The sequence below is a fragment of the Pogona vitticeps genome, chromosome 6, assembly GCF_051106095.1.
Source record: "Pogona vitticeps strain Pit_001003342236 chromosome 6, PviZW2.1, whole genome shotgun sequence".
Lineage (NCBI taxonomy): Eukaryota > Metazoa > Chordata > Lepidosauria > Squamata > Agamidae > Pogona > Pogona vitticeps.
Window position 1 is genome coordinate 112,644,138 of NC_135788.1, and position 14,319 is coordinate 112,658,456.

A 14,319-nucleotide genomic window follows, 5' to 3' on the forward strand; every position below is an offset into this window, starting at 1 on the left:
ATCCTTGCCATCTCCTGTTTGACCACATCACGCTTACCAAGGTTCACAGATCTTACATTCCAGGTTCCTATGCAGTATTTTTCTTTGCAGCATCGGACTTTCTTTTCACTTCCAGGCATGTCCACTTCTGAGCATCCTTTCACCTTTGGCCCAACCACTTCATTAACTCTGGAGCTAATTCTACTTGCCCTCCGCTCTTCCTCAGTAGCATGTTGGACGCCTTCCGACCTGAGCGTCATATCTTATAGCGTCATATCTTTTAGCCTTTTGTTTCTGTCCATGCAGTTTTCTTGGTAAAGATACTGGAGTGGCTTGCCAGTTCCTGCTCCAGGTGGATCGCATTTAGTCAGAATTCTCCACTATGACCTGTCCGTCTTGGGTGTCCCTGCATGGCATAGCCCATAGCTTCTCTGAATTACTCAAGCCCCTTCGCCACGACAAGGCGATGTTAGCTCATCAGACTGTTAGCTCTAAGCTCATCAGCCCCTCCCAGAAAATACGTCAGGAGAGGTGTGTCAAGGACATCTTCCTCTACCATGCTAACTGCATCTTCTTCCTCGATTACTGTAAAAGTGTTCTCCCCACTTTATTTTATTTATTTATTTATTTATTTCATTTATATCCCGCCTATCTAGTCAATTGTGACCACTCTAGGCACTTCCTTTCTCTACAGCGAGGAGAATTCAAGGATACAAGCCTCCTCTCCCCCCCCCCCCCCAGTCTGAAAGGATAGCAGTCTAGTCAATGGTTTAGCAATGCAATGCAAACCAGGCATTAAGAGAATCCAGAAATCTGAGCTCTCCCTACTGTTTCAAATTAAGTTCCCATGGATGCTGTTTCTACGTCACTCCAAACTATCAGAGTCTCTTGCCTGGAACAAAATCCATGCCTCATGAAAAAACAAAACAAAAAGCAAAGCCCCAAACCAAAATCATGCGATGTCCACACATTAAAAACAAAACCTAATTACTGACTGATGTGAAAACAGGATAGAGCAAATATAAGAACATGTGTGGAACTCACAGATGGGACAGACTGGTCTGTGGTAATTTGTCTCTTTCCATCAGACACCTGATTTAACACCATCATTTAGCAGAAAAGGGACAGACAGAACATCTGAATACCGGAGAAGTGGGGGAAGGCATGCAAGCCCCTCTGATATCTTCCTGGCCTGCTTTTGTGCCAGAAGCTGAGAGAAAAAGGAGCAGCTTCGACATTAGAGATTAATGCTAGTGGACTGCAGCAGCAGACATGGGAAACATTCGGACTGTTGAGACTACAATCCCCAGAGTCTCCACCAGTGTTTTCCATCTCGAGAGGAAGCGGTTTCCAGTCTTTGCAAAGATTGGCCCCAGCTCAGAAATCCAACTGCCCAATGGCACTTTAAGCATTTGGGGAAGGAGAGTGAGCAAGCTTAGATGGACTTTCATGACCTTTACTGGTGATTCTTGCCTTGTTTCAAACACATTCGACATGACCTGTGGAATCATGGTCAGTACACCAAGTGTAAACACTCCCTATAAATAAATACTTGGCACTTTGGGTGCCCTCCCCGAGAAGGCCTCCTGCTTTCCACTATCCCCGCCCCCCCGAACAATACCTTGTAGCCTGTTGAGAAGCCACATGAGCTGCTTCTTAGAAATGTTGGTCCAGCTGAGATCAAGGCTGGCTGGTTGCCGGCGGATGATGCCGCTCAGCATGGAGGGAGTGATGGATTTCCGGCGGCTCAGGTCAATGTGCGTCCAAAGCCGCTTGTCACAGCACCTGGGAAAAAGGGGTGTGTGTGTCAAGGCAGAGGCCGGGGAACAGCGTGTGGTTCAGTTGGTAATCAAGGGATCAAATGAACGAGAGAACCTTTAACCAAAACTGCTGGAAAGGTTAAAAATAATAATTGAAGGGTCCGTCCACTAAAGCTTTCATTTGCAGCCTTTCAGACTGTGTTCTGAGGAAGACTGAGATTCCCCAGAAGCACAGAGTCCACTTCATTGAAGGAATATTAGCGACGTTAACACCCAAAGGCTGGAGAGCCAAGTGGATCCTCATCTCCCCTATTAATCAAGCCAATTAAACCTCCTTATGTCAGATCTGATAAACTGTTGTGGGGAGGGGAGGGATATTCCACTTTTTAAAGTCTCAGATGGTGTATGCATCAGTGTGTGACTGTGAAAAGCCAATGGTTTTTCTAAGATTATGCCCTGCCATTTGCTGCTTTATTAAGTACCCTAAGATGATACCCTACTTATCACATATCTCATTAGCTATGTGATAAGTAGCTGTATCAGCCTCCTGCAACCCGGTGCTTCCAAGTGTTTTGGATTAGAATTCCCATCATCTCCAGCCTAACATATTCATAGAGCACCGGGACTAGAAACAGAAAACTATCACTTTTCCACTACTATACTACACTGGTTCTAATGTATTTCACTGACACTAGGAAAACCCAAATTCAAATTGCTGCCCAGTTCAGAGGTCAGTGAATGTCTGTGAGGATATGGTGAAGAGGGGAAAAATCATAAAAGTTCCTTCAAGCTCAATGGAAGAAAAGTCTAGCAAAATAAGGTACGATCTGCATTTCCTTCAAAATCTCCAGAGAGATGTCAGTAGCATGCATATTCTGGTAAGCAGCATCAATTGAAAAGTGTTCCCTCAACTATAAACTGAGACCAACTAGCAGCTGAGACACACACCAATTCCACAACAGTTTCATACGTTATTTGGGAATGCAAGTTGGAAAATTAACAGAAGACGTAGTTAAAAAGGCACTTTTCTCCATGAGTGACAGGACCATCCCAATAATGAAATGATTTACTCAACTCAACTGTTTCCAATGTTTAAAAGAAAGAGGGAGAAGAGCTGTTACTTAAATGCCATGGCCTTAGAGTGGGATTAGAAACAAAAAACAAAATTGAGGTAGGAATAATTTCTTAGCCTGTTCTTCAAGATCATTTAAACTGAAGATGTTAAGGATGAACCTGGATCTTTCTGTACGTAAAAACCTGTTGTGTTCCTAAGGGCTGAATGAGTTCCCAGCATGGGGGTGCTGCACTGGGCTCCTTGGCCATAGCACAACCTCTGCTGAAGTCCAGCAGTCCCTGCCCAATGACAAATGGGTTGGCATTCTGCATCTTTGATACAGAAGAGTGCCAGAGTGTCCATAATGCACCACAGAGCTCTTTAGGCAGGTAAGTGGGAACATAACACCTTTTCCTTCCAGAAATGAAGGCAGAAATTGAGTTTTTGTAGGAGCACCACATTTTAGAAGTCTACATACAAGGAGATCAACAAGAGATTTCAGCACAGGTAGCTGTGGTTCAGTGTGAGCGGCAAAGACATCCCAGCGGGGTCCATGTATTGCTTAAGCCTAGCCTACGCTGTGCCAAAGTCACTTTAAGACGTCCAGATCCACCGTCAAATCCTACACAAAGGAAAGCAGTCCTTTCAAACCTGGAGTCCTCTCTGTGTGCTGAGCTACATACAGCTGCCACTGCTGGTTGTGGCTGATGGGAGCCGTGGTACAACACATCTAGAAAGTCTCTGGTTGAGGAAGGTGAAAACAAAGCCAAGTTCCACAGTCACATGACACAACAGCATGTGGACCTGCTTTTCTTTTCTTTTGTATTTCTGTTTCTGTTTGCCTAAGGAAGGGTGAAGACTCTTATACAGCATTGGCAAACAAGCTAAGCTGATCAAATTATATTCAGCTGCAAACAGACCCATGGAATGAGAGCAGGAGCAGAGTCATGTCCTTAAAATATTCAACGACTCAAAGAAGGAGGTGGTTGACTTCCCTAGGACAGATTTTTCCTGCCCAACAGAAACACAGACAAGTGTATGTCTGCAGAAGGAAGCAGAAGTCAAGCTTTTAGAATTTGACAGCCACAACATCAAAACTCACAGAGGGCTGCTGTGCAGAAGGGGGTTTTATAAGATCTCCATATGGCAGTAGGATTCTGGCAATTTTACCTGGTGGTGTTGCAAAAATCACCTCCCACATTGGTGGGGTAAGCTGCCACGTGCAAATGGTGCACCAAGCCAAAAGGGCAGCAGCTGCAGAACACCGCAGGGCCACGTTTTCGTGCAGGCCAGATTTCCACATTTACACCAAGGTTCTCTGCCTGCAACACTTCCAACTCATATTTCTTACAAATGGGTTTTTGGAAAAAGATGATGGCATAAAACATTAATGTTCATCAAAGCTGGAAAAAGGCAGTACTTCTGGCCTTTCTAATCTGTTGCCCTCTAGGTCAGTTCTGACTATAATCTGCACCATCACTAGAATGCAAATTATAAAACTTGCATCCCTTACCTGTGTCTGATCAGCATTTGCAAAACAAGTTCAACTGCCAGGATTGTTATGGTAGAGTGACCTTGTGAGGCTGGAACTAGTCACTTGTTTTGAAATGACTATAGTAAACTATTTTTCAAGCTTCAGTTTTAAAAGTACTTTCACATCCAGGGCTGCTTCTCCCATAATCTGCCTAATTATATTAATCTCTATATTTATAAAATTTTCCATGTTGACAACTAGCATGGCCCTGCTGGCTTTGGGGGTGATGGGGGTTGAAGTCCACCACATCTAGAAGATACCAAAGTTGGAGACGGCTGCAGGAGGCAAAGAAAGTCTTAAAGTGGAAAATTTGTCCTTTTAAAAAGCTCTTTGCTTGCATTTCGACAAGAAAAAAAGTATATCACACTGCCTCTGCTGACACGTGTGCTTTGTCCTCCTTTCCCTTTTCTGTCTCCAGAGCCACAGCCAAGAGGAATCACTGCTCTTTTTACCAGCATGCACCAACATGTAATATAGGCAGCAACAAGAATTCCATCTTACCAGGCAGATTGCTCTCAATATCCTCAGAGAACAGACATGGCAACATTCAAATCCCAACTCAGTTAAAAAAAAACTACTGGGTTGGTGACCCCAAGCCAGTCACCGTCTCCTGCCCCAACTCATCCCACTGAGATGTTGTGCAGAAGAACGTTACGGATGAAAAGAAAAATCTATGCCACTCCTCAGCTCTTCAGAGACAAGAAAATGTGAAAAATAAATTACTCAGGTATCTTGTGGCATCTGGCAGATGGATGCACAGATTAAGTATCTGATAAAGTGGACTCTCTGTGTGAAGGATTAAGCCCAGATCAATTTGAATACTGAGCTGCAATTTTTTGTCGTTTTTGCTGCAATAGACTCGCAGGGCCTTTGCACTGGAACTAAATAATTGAGTTCTTAACTTGAAAAAAATGCAAACAATGTAAATTTCAGCAGCAAACAGCAGCTAATTAACAGGGTTATGTATATGCTTGTATGGCCAGGCATCTTGTTGATTAGCTACAATTTGCCACCATGCACTTTCAGTTGCTCCAGAGTAAAATCACAATATGAAGCTGGCCAATAATTCATGTAGAGGGGAAGAAAAAAAATAAGAACCTCCGCTCTGTTCTGCACAGAGAGAAGCGCAACATACCCTCCCATTTTCGGCCCTGCCGGGTGGGATTCTACCTCTTTCTCTCCCGACTCCACCCGAGAGGGGATGCAAACGATGGCTGTGCAGTGGGAAGCACAGGGGTGCACTTTAGAGGGAACCATTGAGAAGCGTGTCTGCTTCTTCAAAGATGAGGCTGCCTGTAGCAGATACAGCCTGACCTTATCCTATGTTTGGCGAATGTGTGGCTTTCCAGATGTTGGAGGGCAACATCTGTCAGCCCTAGCCAGTGCAGCCCAGATTCAGGCCTGCTGAGAACTGCTTCCCCCTCCAAATACGGAGGGCCGCTTTGATCTCCACTCATGCCATTACAGATGCCTCTGCTATTGTAGACCTGGATGCGCCTCATCATCTTCACTGCCCTTGAGAGAAGCATGGCCTCCACCCTTGACAACAGCGTGTGGACGTGACCACCCTCACTGAACACTGCAAGAATGAGTATAGACCAGGGGTTCCCAGCCTTGGGTAACCCAGGGGTTCTTGGAATGCAACTCCCAGAAACCCTGGCCAGCACAGCTGGTGGTAAAGGCTTCTGGGAATTGCAGTCCAAGAGCATCTGGGTTGCCCAAGGTTTGGAAGCAATGGTATACACGATATATCCCTGTGAAAGGATCTAGAGACACACCGCACGCAAGTCTCTGCCAGACATACCTCCCCTCCCCTTCTCCCGCACACAAAGGCTTGGATATCACAACAGGCAGTTTGCTACCACTGCTGTCACTGTTACGGTCAATGCCCGTCACTTGTCCACTCACCACCTTCTCTGTCTACTGGTTTTTGTTAAGTGCCAACGGACAGCTAGGACATGGCAACAGCTCTTGTCTTGTGGGGCTGGTAGCTGAATAAAGCGGCCCCAGGCCAACATTCCCTCCCAGGTGGGCGCCCGCAAGAGCACGCACGACTCTACCTCCTCTCCCGCTGCCTTCCTCCTGCTCCATGCACGAAAAGTGATCATTTCCAGCCCCTTTGGTTCTGGTCGCAATGGAGCCCTGTGAGGGGGGGAATTAAGGTGGGCGGGAGGCGAAGTCACCTGCCAGAGGGGTACAGTCCCACCCAGCAAGGCTGAAATTTAGAGGGAACATTGCCTTGGGTGGCTTAAAGCCAGAGGGGAGGGTTAGTATACAAGATGTCACAAATCAATAGCTGGGACGGCACCTAGTTTGCGCCCCCTCCCGCCTCTCCTGGGGCCTCCCACGCTCCTTCCCATCGGCAGCCCTCTGAGACGTCCTCCACAGCAGCATCCCCGGCTCCTCTCTCGCCCCCCCCCCTCACTCACCAACGGCTCCACGTCCGACACACCCTCATGCAGACGCACAGCTCCCGATAGCTGAGGTATTGGAAGACGGCCAGCCAAATGTCCCTCTGCACGATGTGGTCGGAGCCGCTGTCCAAGGGCAGGGAGTCGGGCTCGGGGCTGTCGGGCGGCGGCCGGACCACGTGCCGCTCCAGCTGCAGCAGCGGCTTGGGAGGGGAGGGCACCAGGGGCCAGTGGAGGAACTGAGTCCGGGCCACCATGCGGAGCCCCGTCTGTCCAGCAGGCCGGCCCGCCTTGCGCCCGCCCGCCTGCTGCTTGGCCCGTTCGCTCCCCCGGCTGGACGGACGATGATTGTTCTCTTTCTCCTGAGAGTTCCCGCGAGCTTTGGGCTGTTTGCCGTTCCGCGCCGTCGCCTCCGACCCTCCATTGCGCCGCCCGCCCTCCTCCTCTTCCTCCTCCTCTTCCTCCTCCTCCTCCTCTTCTTCGCTGGCGCTGAAGCCCAAGGCAGCAAGGCGTTGGGAACGGGTGGCCGGGGAGGTGGCTCGGCTCGACACCCCCCCGCTGGAGCCCTCCGAGCCCCGGGAGTCTGTGTCAGAGTCCGAGTCAGAACTGGAACTGGAGCTGCTGCTGTTCTTCACCCGCTCCAACATCTGGCACATCTGCTTGAAGCGTTCCAGCTTCTCCCGCTGATGGGACCGGTCGGCCTGGGCTGAGGGCTCCAAAGGGCCAGGAGGACCCTTCGGCTTCTGGCAGAGAAAAGAAGGAGCTGTTGTCAAAGATGCAGACTACTCAACCTCGCTCGAAAGCCCACGACACCTTTCACTCAGGGGTAGGCACATTCAGTAACTCCCCACATGCTTCTGAACTATGATTCCTGACAATCCACTGGTTACAATGGCAGGGGCTGATGGGAACTGCAGTCTAAAGCCATCTAGGACAGTGGGTGGTTCTCAACTTTGGGTGCCCAGATGTTCTTGGACTAAAACTCCCAGAAGCCTTCACCACTAGCTGTGTTGGCCAAGATTTCTGGGAATTGTAGTCCAAGAACATTTGGGGACTGAAGGTGGGTAGATAGGTAGGGAGGGAGGGAGATAGGGAGGGAGGAAGGGAGGGAGGGAGGAAGGAAGGCGCCCTTATTTACAGAAGAATCACCATTCTTTAGAAGTGCAATTTCTCCTGTTCTGAAGCCCTCCTAAATTTTTTTTTCTGCTGACAACTTGTTTGAGGTAACAATGATGAATGCAAGTCACAAGTAGCATTTATGTAATTTTATACTCTGCCTTTTAACTAAAATAGTGAAAAGAATCTAGAAATAAAACAGATGATAAACGAAGCGCAGATAAAAACACAGTGCAAGAACAAATAAATTCAAAATATAAATAACCACACAAAGATAAGTTGTGTTATTACATACATCATCAGCTAATGCAGGACAGCTTCCATGCCGAAGGCCTGCCTTGATTCCTATTTTGCCGACTGGTAAAGCCAGTAGAAGTGCAACAGAAAGAGAGCAAGCTTAGCCTCCCTTGGCAAGGAGTTCCAGAGCTTAAGGCTGGCAAGGTTTACATATTCATTTTAAGACAATGGACGTTCACAGTAACCTAAGAACTTCTGCATCTTTATCTTTTACTTACATAAATCTCAATTTTCACTCATCGCTGGTTGTGATAGACACACAATCAAGCCACACTGAATGCAGCCCCAAGTTCCAGGGTAGAAGAAAGGCACAATAATCAACGGGCTGAAATAAATGTTCCATCGCAACCTCCAAGTTTTTCGAGCACGCCATCCCTTTGCACCTACCATCTATATGGTTGCATTGATTTATGTCCTAAAAATGTTCAACTTAAGATTATTGCAGACGTGTTATATCTGGGAGTGCCTACGAAGAGCAGTCCAATATTTCAGCTGGTGCAGAAATGCAGATGGCAGCTAAGCGGTTACTCAGGACAGTTAGAACTGATTAAGTCAAGCCACTATTAAAGAGACTTTCACTGGCTGCCGGGATGTTTCTGGGCACAATTCCAAGGGCTGGTTTCATCCAACAGCCTCAAGCCAGAAGGCCATAAACTCCAATATTGAACCCACATGGCTCCTAAACTCTGGAGCAGAGACCCTGAAGCCCATGAGGCCTCGCCTTCAAAAATGAGGTGGATTGCCAAATGATGATAATGTTTTCTTAGCGGAGCCCTTCACCTGCAGAACCCCTTTCCCAAAGTGTAACTACTGCATCAAACATCTACTTTACCATCATCATCACCATTTTAGAACTGCAGAGCTAAAAGGGACCCTATAGATCATCAGGTCCAACCCCTGTCAAGGAGGCACAAGTGGGGAATCCAACTCCCAACTTCTGGCCCTGCAACCAGATGCCTAAAACTAATGCGCTATCCAGCAGCTCTTATTTTTACCAGGATCATATAAAAACGGCTTCCTTTTCATAATGACTGCTCTCTCTTTTTTCCATTTGTGCTCTACTTTGTGAAAACCACAACTTTCTCAACTTTGTTGGGGGGTCTTCTTTTAATATTTTTATCCTAGCCATTGTTTTGTAAGGCACTCAGAAGCACATAGCTGAAAGACAGAAATGTTTTTTTAAATCCATACAACTGCCCAGAAACTCACCAGAGCCCCAAACTGGCCATCTTCTAGACATAATTGGCAAATCTTTTAAAAACCAGGGGCCAGGAATAGATCAGTAAGGGTGTCAATGATTAGTATTTTTAAAGAGCATATAAATGTTTTCAATGCATTGTTACCTGCCTTGAGGTGGGAAAAGCTAGAATCAGACAAATTACAGGATCAAAGGCGTACATTGTTCTCAGGGAAACTAAAAATAAACGCAAATACCCATGGCTTCCCACCACCAGATGCTTTGAACACTTATTTACAACCTGGCCCTCCCCAACCGGTCAAGACCATGTCTTAAAACTACAGCCCCACCTAGTGGCCACGAGGAGCACAAGCGACAGATCACTTCACAGCCACGTTAGGGGCGGGACACTTGAAACCATCATCCTGAAAAGCTACTTTTCTAAGCTCTCAGCGGGTTTGACTGGCCATGGACAGACAAAACCTGCTATAAGGCAGCTTTGGAGGTCCAGAGAGGATGGCGGTGTTCCTCTCTCCCCTCCTTCCTGCTGTCCATGCACAACCTGATTGCACACCCTTCTTTTTCACTATCCAAGGTAAGGGTTATAATGCAACTCCGGATTTCAGCGGCAGTGTGGGGCAGGGGAACAACAGTGGGGCAATCCCACTGACTTCATGCCCTGCTTCTTAGCAGCCTGGGAACAGGATTGCTGGATCAGATAGTTCACCAGATAAGGAAACACCTAGCCAGGGACTTTGTATTTGCATGGGGCTGGACTAGATGATCTTTGCAAATCCCATCCAAACCTGATGCTACAGTATGATTCCGCAGAACCCTTTTTGTGTGTGCTAAAGATGGAATCTAATGTCTCAGAGGAAGGCAGGGGGATCAGTGGCACTTCAAATGCTTTGCCTGGCACTTCCCCATCAGCCTCACCCGATGAGGCCAAGAACAAAGAACTATGGAGGTTGCCATATGAAACATCTGGAGGGCCAAAGGCTCCCCACCTCTATCCCAAGGGCTGCCAGCTGCCCGCTTCCAAACACCAGAAGGGACAGAAGCCCTGCATTCTAGGCCTCTCACCTCTAAGTCGCTGGCCGTGATCTGGTTCAAGTGGATGGATGGGTGGGAGATAGCACCCTTCACCTCAAAATCCCCGCTGCCCATTCGGCTCCAGGTCTGCATGGATTGCAACTTGTTTCCATCAGGTGGCTGCTCCGTAGCCTGGAAGAGAAGCCAATCCAAAGTGAACAAACAAAAAGTTTCCGACATACAGAAATAGTCACAAGGACGAAAGCTGTACTTAATCCTGCACATACAGGCCAAACATCTATAGTTTGGGGAATGTATTTTTCTGCTGAGGAGTTGTAATGCACTCCCTTGAATTACAGTGCTGGACAACTCTCTAGCAGAGAATTTAAAGAACCTCCTGAAACTGTAAAACAGAAGAGCCACAAGGTGTAGTAGTATCAAACTGGCATGACTGTGTAGTAAATTGATAGATGATAGTGGAGTGTAACTTAAAATAACAGTGTCTTAGTGCTGGAAACCTGGATTACAATTCCAACTAGACCATCAAATACACTGGGTGACCTCAGGCTAGATACACACTCTTGACCTGGCTACCTCGCAGGGTTGTTGCGCGGGGAGGAAGAGAGACCTTTACATTCATAGAGTCATAGAAGAATTGAGCTGGAAGGGCTTGTAAGGCCATCGAGTCCAACCCCCTGCTCAACGCAGGAATCCAAATCAAAGCAGATCTGACAGATGGTTGTCCAACTGTCTCTTGAGTGTCTCTAGCATTGGAGTGCTCATCACCTCCCGATGTAATTAGTTTCATTGTCGTACTGCTCTAACAGTTAAGATGTTTATCCTGATATTCAGCCTAAATCTGGCTTCCTGTGTCTCCCCTGAGCTCACTAAAGAAAAGACCAGCTATAGAGGTCAAACACAAATCATTACATATAGGGTGTACTTTATTTACTCCTTATGTATGCAGTGAAGCTATGGATCACTTGAGCCTCTGTATCTGTTGCTGTTCATGAGAGGTGGGGATCAGACATGTTTAGGTTCCTGTCTAGTGGTGTTATCTCTGACAACTTGGGATCCTCCAGTTCGGATGGATCCCAACCAGTCCAAAATATCTGGCCATCCCTAGGTTAGAGAAGGGCTGTGGTACAAAATGTGAAGTCCCTTGAAACTGCAAGCTGATGAACATAATACATGCACCCTGTGTTGTGATGAGGATACTGCACCTCCCGTGTTTGACTGTGGAAAGTAAATACGCAAACATAACTCACTCCACAGTTCTTCTTGGGCACCTTGTTCAATGAAATCCTGCTCAATGGGGGTGGAGTGACGTCATGCACTTACCTTTTTCAAATGCTTTTCCCGTGTCCCTTTTAACTGAAAGAGAAAGCGAGACCAAGAACATGTTGAAATTCAGGATCAGGGTGTGCTTAAGAAGAAAGTTAAGAAGAATCTTGAGCCTTGGTTGCTCCTCATGGAAAGAGGGCATAGGACATGGAACAGGTTACAAGGAATTAAAAATGGAACAATAAATTCTAAAAACGTCAGCAAGTCAGGCAGACAGTTTGCTCCCCTCCACCCAATTACCACAGTAGAACTTGGAAAAGTTACTTTTTTGGGCTACAACCCCCAGGATCCCCCAGCCACCAGGGCCACTGGGAGTATAGCCCCCAAACCTAACTTTTTCAAGATCTGTGGTATGGCTGGGATTTTATAGCGTGATCACTTACTCTGGAAGAATTATCGTATTTTTCGCTCCATAAGACGCACCTTTCCATAAGACGCACCAATTTTTTAGGAGAAGAAAACAGGAAAATATAATCTGTTTTCTTCGCTCCATAAGACGCACAGACTTTCCACCCCCCGTTTTGTGGGGGGAAAAATGCGTCCTATGGTGCGAAAAATACAGTAGATATAACTCAGAGGTAAGGATCTTGTGGCCATCTGGATATCGTAGGACTAAATCTGCCATCATCAATGACCACTGGCCATGCTCAGAGGGGCTGATGCAAACTGAAATTTAACAACGCTTGCTTTTTCACACATAAAATCTCCAGGAAAGCAGGTTCCTAGACTCCAGATCCGGCCCTAGGAAGAAAGGATCATTCGCCTTCATACACTACAAAAGGTATTCCAACCCTCAAGCTGCACTTTTGATGAGCTCTGCTTGTTAGCGGGTTGTCCCGTGTCGGGGAAAACATTTCTTCTATTATGAGGGATGGTGGAATTCACTGGGGGCCACAAAATTATCCACAGTACAAGAAATATTAATTTTCTTTAATTTTTCTCCCCAGGTTGTGCTTTTCTCACTCAGTGTTTTCTGGATGGAAAAGATTTGATCCTGCACAAGCAAACACTCCCCTATGGACATGGGTATTTTAGATGCTGAGTGCAGTGGAAGTTATCATGGGGCTCAGAAAATAACCCCTGAACTCCCCAAATCCAAATTTGATTGTCTTAGTGAAGAAAACTTAAATGTAAAAATCAAATAGCTTATGGAACTAGGAACAAGATGCTGAAATGAAAAGCTACTCCATCATCTCCTCAAATTTGGAGTTGTCCAACGAATCTGATTGGCAGAAACTTATGAATGGTGGTGGGGGAAGCACCAAATGTGAGGGATTCTCTGTCCTCAGATTCAGCAGTGACCACAAGACAGATTTAGAAGGGATTCCAGGACAAATCTGTGTAATATGACAGGTCTATCCGCCATGAGAGTTAAAACAGAAATAGCAGGATTCAGGAGAAGAATATTATTTAACACAAGCAGCCACTGAGGGACAAGAGTAGAGGATGATCCTCTGTTCCGGCATGTCCAATTCCTGCAAGCATCTGTCTGACCACTCTCGGGAACAGGAAGTTAGGCAAAGACAGATCAAATGGGCTGTTGCAGCTAAAGGCGGCAGCTTCCTTCAGCTTTGTGTCCTCTGGATGTGCTCAGTGGAGAGCAACTCACATCATCCCCATTAACACAGCGGGAAGGCTGTCTAACGACGCAAGGGCCCCATTTGTCAGAGTGAGAGGAAGAGGAGCAAGGAACCCTGGAAGAATCTGGCTCCAGGAAAGGTAGGAAGAAGCTTTCTGGCCAAATTCATGACCTCACCTTCTTCTTGGGTCCCGTGTCTGGCGGTGGGAGATCTTTCTCCTTCTTGCGCTTATGGGCTCCGGCCAGAACTTGGCTCTCCTCAGCGGATGGAGGGGGCAGGGGTGGAGCTGGCGCCAACTTCTTCTTGTTCTGAGCTGGCTCATCTGTCAGTTTCCACCGCACACCATCCTCCCCATTGTCAGAACGGCGCTTCCCCATGCCATCACCTGAGTCCTAAGCGCACGAGGATGACAAGACAGACAGGAAGTGTCAGCAGGGCTCCCACCTCCACAACTGATACGCAGACCCAAGGCATGGGTGCGCATATGTCGGAAGGATCAAATCCCACTTATTCTCCCTTGAAAACACGTCCCTCCCCAGTTGTTTCAAAACCTCCCATTCCCCGTCCAAGCTCCAAAACAGGAAGGAAGATACTGGCCAAAATTCTGTTGGCTAGCACAACAGATCATGCTAGAGTAGGCCCGCTGAACTGACTCCTCCATAAGTTCCACTGATTCGAAGGGGCCTTCTTTTCCTGCAACTTACTGCGCTAAAGTAAGTCAAAGTTACAGAAAGCCTATTTGAAATCAATGAAACTCAGAGGAGCTGACTCACCAAATCCCCACTGGATTTAGTGGGCCTACTCTAGTGCAATTTTACTACACAATACAATGGGATTACCCCACCCTGTTCCACCTTGCAGGTCCCATCTACGTACTTTCATCGATTTGCCTTCTCTCTTACACTTGGGACACTCCCAACAGTTTGGAATCTCATTGTTGATGACCCCTTCGGCAACTCCCATCTGGAAGGCAAAAAGGCAGGCAATGTCTAAGCATGGCAGATCAACAGGCAGGCTTGGCAGCCGTCAATGGAC

The 14,319-nt window shown here is 47.0% G+C and overlaps 1 protein-coding gene across 1 annotated transcript in view; it reads right to left on the reverse strand.

The window, feature by feature from the left end:
• Nucleotides 1-14,319, reverse strand: part of FBXL19 (F-box and leucine rich repeat protein 19) — a 28,156-nt gene that overhangs the window by 11,712 nt on the left and 2,125 nt on the right. The window contains exons 3-8 of the mRNA XM_078377119.1: nucleotides 14,161-14,247; nucleotides 13,461-13,676; nucleotides 11,702-11,734; nucleotides 10,412-10,552; nucleotides 6,757-7,481; nucleotides 1,601-1,764 (exon numbers count right to left, since the gene is read on the reverse strand). Of these exons, the coding sequence (XP_078233245.1) occupies nucleotides 1,601-1,764; nucleotides 6,757-7,481; nucleotides 10,412-10,552; nucleotides 11,702-11,734; nucleotides 13,461-13,676; nucleotides 14,161-14,247 (1,366 nt within the window). The remainder of the gene's footprint in view (nucleotides 1-1,600; nucleotides 1,765-6,756; nucleotides 7,482-10,411; nucleotides 10,553-11,701; nucleotides 11,735-13,460; nucleotides 13,677-14,160; nucleotides 14,248-14,319) is intronic.